This window comes from Primulina eburnea, chromosome 3 (assembly GCF_022965805.1).
Source record: "Primulina eburnea isolate SZY01 chromosome 3, ASM2296580v1, whole genome shotgun sequence".
Classification (NCBI taxonomy): domain Eukaryota; kingdom Viridiplantae; phylum Streptophyta; class Magnoliopsida; order Lamiales; family Gesneriaceae; genus Primulina; species Primulina eburnea.
The window spans coordinates 3,883,768-3,895,817 of NC_133103.1; the positions used below are offsets into that span (position 1 = coordinate 3,883,768).

At 42.6% G+C, this 12,050-nt stretch overlaps 1 protein-coding gene across 1 annotated transcript; it reads right to left on the bottom strand.

The window, feature by feature from the left end:
• Positions 1 to 6,207: 6,207 nt before the first annotated feature.
• LOC140828653 (uncharacterized) lies at positions 6,208 to 11,607 on the bottom strand. Its single transcript, XM_073191586.1, has 4 exons — positions 10,578 to 11,607; positions 10,041 to 10,496; positions 8,793 to 9,722; positions 6,208 to 8,297 (listed from the first exon to the last, which is right to left on the bottom strand). Exons 1-4 carry the CDS (start codon positions 11,605 to 11,607, stop codon positions 6,208 to 6,210), a joined length of 4,506 nt encoding a protein of 1,501 aa, XP_073047687.1.
• Positions 11,608 to 12,050: the final 443 nt, after the last annotated feature.

The following is a 12,050-nucleotide window of genomic DNA, read 5'->3' on the forward strand; positions in this document are numbered from 1 at the left end:
CAAGTATCGATCCCACAGAGACTATTATTTAATTACTAAGATTTAATTATTTTATTTAATCTAGGCAAACAATAATGAGTGATTTGATTTTTATATCAAATAAATAAATTTTAAACTAAGTTACGCAAATTTAATGGCTGATTCGAATATCAGAGAGGCTTGAAATTTGGGATTTTCAAATTTAAATAGAATGACCGGGAACACACGACGGTAACAATTTTTAATTAATATCAAGCACTGAAATTATTCAACCAAAAATTATTCTATATCACGATGTAATTCCCTAATTTAATCATAAATCTGTTTCTAGAATTTATAATCCTATTTTTATTTAATAGTCCAATTATTTCTAATTGAATTTAATTAAACAAAAACGCATTTAACAACGAAAGAATCACAGCTGTCGCCTAAAATCGCACACTGAAACCGAATACTATTTCTAGTCGGTTTAACCGCGTGTTAATTAATATTTTTGAAGCTAAATTTAATCAATTCTCTTTCGAGTCAAGATTAAACAACAAACATGCAAATAATTGGCCAAATTAAAAGCACGAAATTTATGCAAACATTAATCAATAACATAGAACAATTTTATAAATCAAACACTTCAATGAATAACAAAAATCAATCGTTTGTTCCTATCGTGGTCCCGATCATAAAGGAAAACTACTCCATAAATTCAAAACTAAAATCAAATTTAAATGTTGAATTCATGTCTGAAAATAAGAAATTAAAAAGAAGAGAAATTCTCAATGATGGCGCGCGGATCTTGCGTGTAAATTGCGCTGTCTTTCGCCCACGTTGTCGCCGTCTTTTCCGGGTCGCAAATCTTCCCTTCTTCTCCAAAAGTCGGCCGCCTCCTCCAATATTCGACAACCCCCTTTTCTTCCTTTTTTTTTTCTTTTTATTCTCGGTCAAATCTCGAGCAAATCTTCGCCAAAATTTTCTTCCGATATTAAATACACGGACCCCGTGCCTGCCTCAGGACATGGGTCCGTGTAGACTCTGCCCAAGCGTTCTTCCGGATTGGTGGACACGGACCCCGTGTAGGGATCCGTCCTGGGGTCCGTATAGATACTGTAATTTTCTTCTTCTTGATGCAAGCGACACGGACCCCGGATACAGGTCCGGCAAGGGGTCCGTATACATACTGTAAATGTCTTCCTTTGGCTTCTGATGAACGGACCCTTACACGGGGTCCGTGTATGGGTCCGGATGTCAACTTTTGCTATTTTTCCGGCATTTTTGACGTGGCATTGCGGAGTTTGACTTTTCTTTCATTTCTTTGGCTTTCATCCTCTTTTGGTCAAACCTACAATTTGCCATAACAGTACGAATTAAGCGCATAACTCGGAATAAAACATGCCAGATAAGCACGAAAACGACAAAATAAAGACCCTAAAACGCTATATAATTCGTGCTTATCAACTATACCCACTGTGTCAACAATCCATATCAAATTACAAGTTAACCACAGGATCAAAAGCACATGCAAATCAAATTTGTACAAAATTAAAAGATTTAAGGATTTTACTGTGAATAAACAGAATTGAAATGCGCACTTCACAAAGTACTAATCGCAGAAAATCCAACAAACCTTATAGATCTGAAGAAAGTAAGCGAAGAGCGTATCTTAGGCGTACCTCCATGAATTAAAGATTATGTAATGCCCGAGAATTTAATTACCGTAATCTGAAATGATTGGGATATGATTACAGTAATCGGAGATTAATCCGGAATGATTTATTGAATTAATCGCGATAAATATGGACGGGACGGATCGGACTAGAACACATGAGAAAGGTGTAAATGTGTGTGCCAAGAAAGAGCCTCGCGCACATGCGCTGTATGGATTGGCGCACATGCGCGGAGCTGGCCGAAGCTTGCGCGCACATGCGCGAGATAATGCGCGCACATGCGCAACAAGGCCAGAACCAGTGGCGCATATGCGCGAAGATGCTGGCGCATATGCGCGGGAGGTCCAGTAGGTTGGGCGCATATGCGCGGAGGTGTGTCGCGCATATGCGCTAGCCAACGAGTGCCGAGCAGAAAGTCTCGCGCACATGCGCGATGGGGGTGCGCGCACATGCGCGGAGCGTCCAGAGGCTGTGGCGCACATGCGCGAAAGATGGCGCGCATATGCGCGGAAGATGCTGCCGAGACACGCGCCACAGATTTGTGTCTCGCGCATATGCGCCGATGATTGTCGCGCATATGCGCGAGACGTGTTGCGCGAGGGACGAGCCATGTGCTTTGCTGCATGTGAGTGTAAGTATATATATATATATATATATATATATATATATATATATATAGAGCTCGTTTTCCTTCAGATTTCAGAGGAAAAATCGAGAAATGGGAGAAAGGCTTTGTTCGTGATTTTAGGATCACTTCTTTTTGTTTGTAATCGAACCGCCCCATATGCTTGACTTTCATACCCCTCTCTACTAAATGTTGAACGACGATGACTAGGTTAATAGGTCTTTTTAAGCTTATAACGTAAGGCCACGGTTCACGGCTACAAAAGAAGGCGTGGGAATCAAAAGTGAGAGAACATAAAAAAAAAAATTAATCCTGTCGCACATTCACTTAACTTTTGACTCACACCAACTACTGCATTTTCATCATTTTTAGAGCCCTGTCGTTTCCTGTCTTTCTCATTGTCCATCAACTTTCACCCACAGATTTTTCGGGTGTTTTCAATACTACACACTTTCTTCCCTTTTCTTCCCTTTTCTTTTCTTTTTGTTTCTCTCTTTTTCATGAATAAAGATTCATTGACTCCTTCACACATATTTCTTCAACCCATTGGGGTATTTCAACCATTTCAATGTGTACAGGAAGTTTATTTCTCTCACAAGTGGGTAGAGAAAAGTGTATAGGCTAAATTCCAGGTAGTTGATGTAGGACTTTGAATAAATTACGAATGGAGGCTAATCGTGTGTCATAGACACACACCATTCGATTTTTGTAGGCTCAAAAAGGGTCGCTAGGGGCAATGAATGATGTGTCGGTCAGGCTTGAAAGGCTCAAACGGTCCAAAGATCACCTAAATCATCCCTAAGCCACCATCGTTCGTATTTTCGCTTCGAGGACTAATCAGACAAGTTCTAGGGTTCGTTATTCGAATCTCTTTTTTTTTTTTTTTTTTTTTCACCTTTCACCGATTTACTATTAATGAGCAAAAATCTGACCACGTGCATAGAATGAAATGTTGATACAGAACTAGTTAATGTCTGACTCTCTCCTTGAAACTACGACTCCTCTCATTCAATACTAGGCGTGAAACGATTTCCCGGGTGATCCAAAATCTAACAAATTAATCAGAATATCAAGTGAAACAGGAGTTCGTTGTCTAAAAATAATCTCATCCTACGTGAAAAGTGCTGTTAAGTGTTGTGCAACGATGTGTAACAAAAATGACTCACCCCCACACTTTGACAACGACACTGCCCTCAGTGTAACGCAACGTAAAAAAAACGATAAAGATAGTTATATCAAATGAAAGAAAACACTTCCCTGGACAAATGTCGAGTCGGTGGTGAAAATGTGAGACAAATCAGCAACTCCTGAAAAAAAAAAACGACATCGAGTACACCAGGAAACGTAAAAAGGAAAAGACAATAACACACAAGCGCTCCAATAAAATCCAAAAGATAATAAACATAAATAGCATGTCCCAAAACATCAATAACAACGAACGAAATGTCTAAGTGAAACAAAACGAATACAATCCTCCACAAAGTCCAAAATAAAGCTACGCCTCATCGTCTGACCCCAGCTCTAAGTCATCTAAGGCATCCAGTGTAGATCTGTCCCAAGGTGGTGCAGAGGCGTCGGGGGACTGTTGCTCGAGCCGAGCCAAACGGGTGCGAATGTCGTCCATACAATCAAAAATGGCCGAGAAGACCGGACGGATACCTCTCGGTGCACGCTGTCGTGGGGGCGCATAATCCTGTGGGCCAGTGCGGGCATCCATAGCCGCTTCTTCCTCCATACGAGGTTCCCAGGCCCGGTCAGCAATGGCAGGGGGAGGCACCGGTGGGTCCCGGGGATGATGACTGATGTGTCGACTCCCAGGATTACGATACCACGCTCCCTGTCGAAAAATGAAGAACATGCCCTGCATGGCCTGAGCAGTGAGCATCTGGGTAGAGGTAGGCGTGAATGATGTCTCGCCAGTGAAGTCGACGCCATGAGCCGCTAAAATCCGAGCTATGATGATGGGAAACGGGGCATACGGCCTCTTATTCTTTGTGGGGTCAATGTGGGCGACGGAACGCATATGTGAGACGATAATCGACGCCACCGGAATAGCAGGAATGGCCCCCAATCCATTCAACATCTTATCTATGATGTACAGATCCATGTGACGGACCTCATTGTTGCCTGCCTTCCTCGGAATGATGTTGGCCCCAGTGAAATAACAGATCAAACGGTCCAGTAGTGGGATGGACGTCGGGAGGGTGCTGGAGCGTGACCCGGTTGGGGTCGTATCGTAGTCGAGGCAGTCCCGTGCCTGTGGGATTCTGTACGTGCTGTCGGAGTGGAAAAAATCGATCTGGTTGAACTCCACCCAAGGGCCATCATTGGGGACTCCCAAAATCGAGGCCAGATAATCACTAGAAATGTTGATGGGAACGCCCTTGACGTAAGTACGGATCGATGTCAACCCTGTTATGTCTTTCTCTTCAAAATTCGCATAAAACTGCCACACCAGATCAGGGTAGTATGGCCCGGAGATGTCTAAGAGGGGACCCCAACCAAACTTATCAAATTCCGCCCGCAGTGGCACTTCGGCATCGATACGTGGGTGAATAGATCGCTCCACAATGACAGAATTCCCGTGAAGTGCCGAGTACCATTCAAAATTTTCGAAGGATGTGAATTTGGAAGTATCAAATGATCTCCTGGCTGACCCAGAGGAAGAAGAGGCACCGGTTCGAGCGCGCTTACCAGTCAGCTTGCGAGGAGGCATTATCAATTCACTCCAACAATGCAAGCACAATAAATCCAACAATGAAACACCAAGAACCCGATACACAAAGGACACCAATCTAATACTACAACCAAAACGAATCAATCCCGGTGATCCCCAAGCAATGATAAGAACCAAATCACGCTAAGCTCAAAACAATGCAGTACCAATACCCACGGCCAATCAACTCACAACCAAGATGCTCAATAACAACGAATCAACCCGGAGAACTCACTAACAGTAGTAACAATCAAAACCACGAACAATTGATTCGCAACAATCAACGCCCACAATAGAAATCCAAACCCCTAACTGCTTAAACTGAAAAAATTTTGCAATAACTCACGTTGGGCGGTGTAATGAGGTGGCAGAAGTCGGAGTACGGCTGAGGGGGGTGTTCCGGCGGTGAGCGGTGACAGCAGGTGGTGCTGCGGTGAACGACGGTTGTGCTAGGGTGGAGTATGCGGCGGCGACGGGAGGTGGGGGCGAGTGGTGGTGTACTGGTGCGGTAGTAGTGCGGCGGCGTGAGTGGTGGTGTGAGAGATCGCCGGGAAAGCGTTTGGGGATTTAGGGATTTTGAAGGAGAGTGTGCGCGATTTTAATCTGAGAAGTCCCGAAAATAAGAGACACGGACCCCGTGGTTGGGTCCGTGTATAGGTCCGTGGACCTACTGAGTTTCGAGTCTTTTGAAAGTGATAGACACGGACCCCGTGTAGGGGTCCGGAGTAGGGTCCGTGGACCTACTGGATTTCGGCTTTTCTGGAAGTGGGGAACACGGACCCCGTGGAGGGGTCCGGAAACTGGTCCGTGGACCTACTGTATAAGAATCGAAATTTTCAAATTTTCACATAAATCCCTATGCACTCTAGACCCAACATACAATGCAAGTCAGGAAAGAACAATTCGAGACATCTGTACAACAAAATTTAAAAGCAACCAAGCACACAAGATGCAAGAATTGTACAGAAACTTCCCTGGCCTATTTGACGTTCTGAATCCGTTGTTTTGATAGAATCCCATGCCTTATAAATCCGTCCACCAAGGAATAAATTACCGGCACCACCAAACACTGAGATTAGCTTACGAATAATGCGAAAAAAAAACAAAAAGAAAGTAAATTAGAGCACATAAAATAAACTAAAGCGTGAAAGAAAAATAAAACTAAACACTGGGTTGCCTCCCAGTAAGCGCTAAATTTAGAGTCGATAGCCTGACTGTACTCCCTTGATTCAGTTGGGATCCTGCAGATCCACTGTGGTCGGCTCATCGGGTATGGCACCACCATGATAGACCTTCAGCCTATGTCCATTCACTTTGAAAGATCCAGTTGCTTCACTAGTGATCTCCACTGTCCCATATGGAAAAACTTGCGTGATGGTGTAAGGACCGGACCACCGAGAACGCAACTTACCTGGCATCAATTTCAGTCGAGAATTATATAATAATACCTGTTGACCCACCAAAAATTCTCGACCGACAATGTTCTGATCATGCCAGCGTTTGGTTTTCTCCTTGTAAAGCTTGGCATTCTCGTACGCCTCCAACCTAAACTCATCCAATTCGTTTAGCTGCAGCACTCTCGCGTCACCTGTGGCTTTAGCATCAAAATTCAGAAATTTAGTAGCCCAATAAGCCTTATGCTCAAGTTCGACAGGTAGGTGACATGACTTTCCATACAACAATTTGAAAGGGGACATGCCAATGGGGGTTTTAAAAGCAGTTCGGTAAGCCCAAAGTGCATCGTCGAGTTTCCTAGACCATTCTTTCCTCGAAGCACCGACAGTCTTCTCCAGAATGCGTTTAAGTTCTCGGTTCGAAACCTCGACTTGGCCACTATTTTGGGGATGGTAAGGTGTGGCCACCTTATGTCGGACCCCATACTTAGCCAATAGACTGTCAAACTGACGATTACAAAAATGAGTACCCCCATCGCTAATGATGGCTCTAGGTGTGCCAAAACGTGAGAAAATATTTTTCATAAGAAATTGAACGACAACCCTAGAGTCATTAGTTTTGCATGCAGCCGCCTCAACCCACTTAGATACATAGTCTACAGCCACCAAAATATACTTGTTCCCAAAAGAAACCGGGAATGGACCCATGAAATCTATACCCCAAACATCAAATATCTCACATACCAAAATATTATTAAGAGGCATTTCATGTCTTCTAGAGATATTACCTGTGCGCTGACAATTTGAACATTTTGTAACATACTCATGCGCATCCTTAAACAAAGTAGGCCAATAAAAACAGGACTGGAGGACTTTGGATGCAGTTCTAGTTGCCCCAAAGTGGCCTCCAGCCGGACCAGCATGACATTGACACAAAATTTCGCTTACCTCTTCTTGGGGAACACATCTACGGATTATACCGTCTGCACATATTCTAAACAAATAAGGATCCTCCCACAAATAATACTTCAAATCTGAGAAGAATTTCTTCTTTTGCTGGTATGTAAAATGGGGAGGAATGAACTTACTTGATAGATAATTAACAAAATCGGCATACCATGGTAGACTGTTGATCGCAAACAGTTGCTCGTCTGGGAAATCATCGCGAATAATTTCATTACCTGTACTTGGATTCTCCAATCGCGAGAGATGGTCTGCAACTTGGTTCTCTGTTCCCTTCCTATCGATGATCTTCAAGTCAAATTCCTGCAACAGAAGAACCCAACGAATTAGTCTTGGCTTTGCGTCCTTTTTAGCCATCAAATATTTTAAGGCTGAATGATCAGTATGCACGACAACTTTGCTCCCTATCAGATACGATCTAAACTTATCAAGAGCAAAAACCACGGCAAGAAGCTCCTTCTCTGTAGTGGCATAGTTCAGTTGGGCAGCGGAAAGTGTCATACTAGCATAGTAGATGACATGAATACATTTATCCCTCTTTTGGCCCAACACTGCCCCTAGAGCGGTGTCGCTTGCGTCACACATCACCTCAAATGGCGACCCCCAATCAGGTGCTATCATCACTGGTGCGGTGATCAATTTCTCCTTCAGGACCTGAAATGCCTGCACACACTCAGCAGAAAAATCAAATTTCACATCTTTTATCAGTAAATTGGTCAGTGGCTTAGAAATGCAGGAAAGATTTTTGATAAACCGTCTATAGAACCCTGCATGTCCTAAAAAACTACGCACTCCTCGGATGTTTGTTGGGGCAGGGAGTTTCTCTATCACTTCAATCTTAGCCTTATCGACCTCAATCCCATTTTCAGAAATTTTGTGCCCCAACACTATCCTCTCTCTCACCATAAAGTGACATTTTTCCCAGTTCAGCACCAAATTTGACTCCTCACATCTCTCCAAAACTTTAGACAAATTAATCAAACAAGTATCGAATGAAGAGCCAAATACAGAAAAATCGTCCATAAATATTTCAATGAAATCCTCAATCATATCATGGAAAATTGCCATCATGCATCGTTGGAAGGTTGCTGGTGCATTACATAGACCGAATGGCATTCGTTTATATGCAAATGTCCCATAAGGACAAGTAAAAGTGGTTTTCTCCTGATCTTCAGGGTCAATAGGAATTTGCATATAACCTGAATAACCATCCAGGAAACAGTAAAAAGGATGCCCAGCTAACCTTTCCAACATTTGGTCAATAAAAGGGAGGGGAAAGTGGTCTTTACGGGTGGCGTCATTAAGTTTCCTATAATCAATGTAAACACGCCACCCTGTAACAGTTCTAGTAGGGATTAATTCATTATTCTCATTCTTGACAACAATGATCCCACCCTTTTTCGGAACTACTTGCACTGGACTAACCCACCTACTATCAGAAATCGGGTAAATAATACCTGCGTCCAGTAGTTTAATCACCTCTTTCTTTACCACCTCTTGCATAGCTGGGTTCAGTCGTCTTTGAGGTTGGGTAGAAGTCTTGTGGTCAGCCTCCATCAGAATTTTGTGCATGCACATGGATGAACTGATCCCCTTGATGTCTGCAATGCTCCAACCAATTGCTTTGATATTATCCCTCAGAACTCGCAGCAGCTTTTCTTCCTCCAAACCTGTCAAAATAGATGAGACAATTACTGGCAGTTTATCATTGTCAAGCAAAAATAGATATTTCAAATGAGAAGGGAGAGGTTTCATCTCTAAGATTGGGGCTTCTTCAATGGATGACCTTAAAGGTCTTGGGACATGCCCAAGTTCCCCAATCCTAGAGTTTACCGTTCTCGAGATCGGTCTGCCTGCTTCCAGATAAAGCATGTATTCCTTAACATCCTCATTCTCCAACTCTCCTGAACATGAATCAGTCAAACAAACCTCCAAAGGATCTTCACCGATCAATTCCTGCAAACTGCACTCAACAAGCTCGTCAGTAGCATCAATTCTAAAACAATCAGATTTATCATTAGGAAATTTGATGGACTGAAAAACATTAAACACGACACTCTCATCATTCAGTCTCAACACCAACTCACCCTTTTGTACATCTATCAGAGCTTTCCCAGTGGCTAAAAATGGTCTTCCTAAAATTAGAGGAATCTCACGATCCTCTTCCATGTCTAACACAACAAAATCCACTGGAAAAATAAACTTGTCAACTTTCACCAACACATCCTCTACAACTCCCCTAGGAAATTTAATTGATCTATCAGCTAACTGTAGAGAAATTGTAGTTGGTTTCACTTCACCTATTCCTAGTTTCTCAAAACATGAATAAGGCATCAAATTAATGCTTGCACCTAAATCACACAAGGCTTTAGCAAAAAATGAAGTTCCTATGGTACAGGGAATAGAGAAACTATCTGGATCCTTAAGCTTTGGAGGTAATTTATTTTGTAAAATAGCAGAACATTCCTCCGAAAGCTTAACTGTCTCAAAGTCAACCAATTTCCTCTTGTTTGATAAGATTTCTTTAAGAAATTTTGCATATGAGGGCATTTGAGCTAAAGCTTCTGCAAATGGGATATTTATGTGCAGCTTTTTGAAAATCTCAAGAAATTTTTAAAATTGAGTATCCAATTGCAGTTGCTTAGCTCTTTGTGGGAAGGGGAGCGAATTAATATCAACATTGGAGTTCAAGTTTAGGGACTTACCTTTCTCCTTCGTGTCATTGAATCCTTGCTTTGATGACTCCTTCTCCTTCGCATAATTATCGACATCAACCACCTCTTGCTTTATGGGAGACTTCACCGTGACTGCATTGACACCTTTAGGATTCTTTTCCGTGTCACTAGGTAGTGAACCCGGAGCTCGTGTAGCCATCTGTGTCGCTAACTGCCCTAGTTGAGTCTCCACTCTTTGCATCATGGCATCATGATTTTGCCATCTCATCTCATTCCCTGCTATGTACTTTGCAAGCATGTCCTCAAGGTTTGACTTGCCATCTTGTGGCTTGAAACCGGGTGGCATAGAGGGTCCAGCACCTTGTGGAGGCTTAGGTGGTTGTTGAGGAGGCTTTTGCTGCATAGGATGTTGTGGAGGATTAAACTGTAATGGCATAACAGCATTTTCTGATTGTCTCCACCCGAAATTTGGATGATTCCTCCAGCCTGGATTATACGAGAAACTGTAAGGATTGTTTTACTGACGCCCCTGGTTTCCCAAATAATTTACTGAATCCCCTCCAAAACACTGTATTTCCTCAAAAGGCATATCTGGCATGAATGGCATGTCACAAGATGGACCACCAACTATTTCAGCATTTCCTTGGATCTGATTCACTGACTTGACTGGTATTGACTTCTGCGCTTGTAACTGTGACATCTGATGTGTCAATCCATCAAGTTTTGCTGTAATCGCTGTCAAAGCATCCATCTCAAGGAATCCTACTTTCTTCTCTCTGCGGTTGTCTTGCCAACCCACATTGCTCTCGGCCATATTAGATATGATTTCGAGCGCTGCGGTTGGCGTTTTCCTGTATAGACTCCCATTTGCTGCCGCATCAAGCATAGATCTCACAGAAGGATCTACCCCATAGTAAAATGTCTCCACCTGCTGGCCTACTGAAAAACCATGTCTCGGGCACATTCTCAACATCTTTTTAAACCTCGCCCATGCTGAATTCAGTGATTCCCCATCTCTCTGTCTAAATGAAGTGATTTCATTTCGCAGTTTTGTAATCTTAGTAGGGGGAAAATACCTGTGCATGAAGAACTCAACTAGCCCATCCCAAGTAGTGATAGAACCAGCTGGAAGGTCGCGAAGCCACTCCATAGCTTCTCCTTGCAAGGAGAATGGAAATAGTCTGAGTCGTATGGCATCAGTACTCACCCCATTGCACTTAATCGTATCACAGATTGACAGAAAATTCTCCAGATGTGCATTGGGGTCTTCAGATGGCGCTCCACCAAACTTTACTTGCATTTGGATCATCTGGATGATGCCTGGCTTCAGCTCGAATGTATTTTCCTGAATCGTAGGGCGGATTATACTAGACCCATAACCTTCGAATGCTGGTCGATGAAGCTCCATCAATGTACGGTTATCCTCTTCTCCGGCCATTTCCTCAACTTCTGGTTTACGGTCTATTTCGGATTCTGCTTCAGATTCGAATTCCAGAGTCAAGTTGTTGTTCCTTCGGGCTCTGCGGATACTGCGGAGAGTGCTTTCAATCTCAAGATCAAGTGGCACTAGATTCCTGACGTCTTGAGCACGGCTCATATAACACGAGCTAACCCCTGAAATCAAAAATTTAAGTTCACGATTTAAGCTCCAAGAGAGAATAAGTAGAATAACCAAAGGTAATTAAAATGCTAAAGAAAGAATAAAAACAATTTTAAACTAAGAGTAAAAGCCTAGTCTCAAACAAATAATTTATCCTAATATCAAATAAATAGTCCCCGGCAACGGCGCCAAAAACTTGACCGACGAATTCGGTTGGGATTAATTCTAGCAAGCGGACTAGGTCAAGTTATAGTAAATGGACAGACGTCCAAGTATCGATCCCACAGAGACTATTATTTAATTACTAAGATTTAATTATTTTATTTAATCTAGGCAAACAATAATGAGTGATTTGATTTTTATATCAAATAAATAAATTTTAAACTAAGTTACGCAAATTTAATGGCTAATTCGAATATCAGAGAGGCTTGAAATTTGGG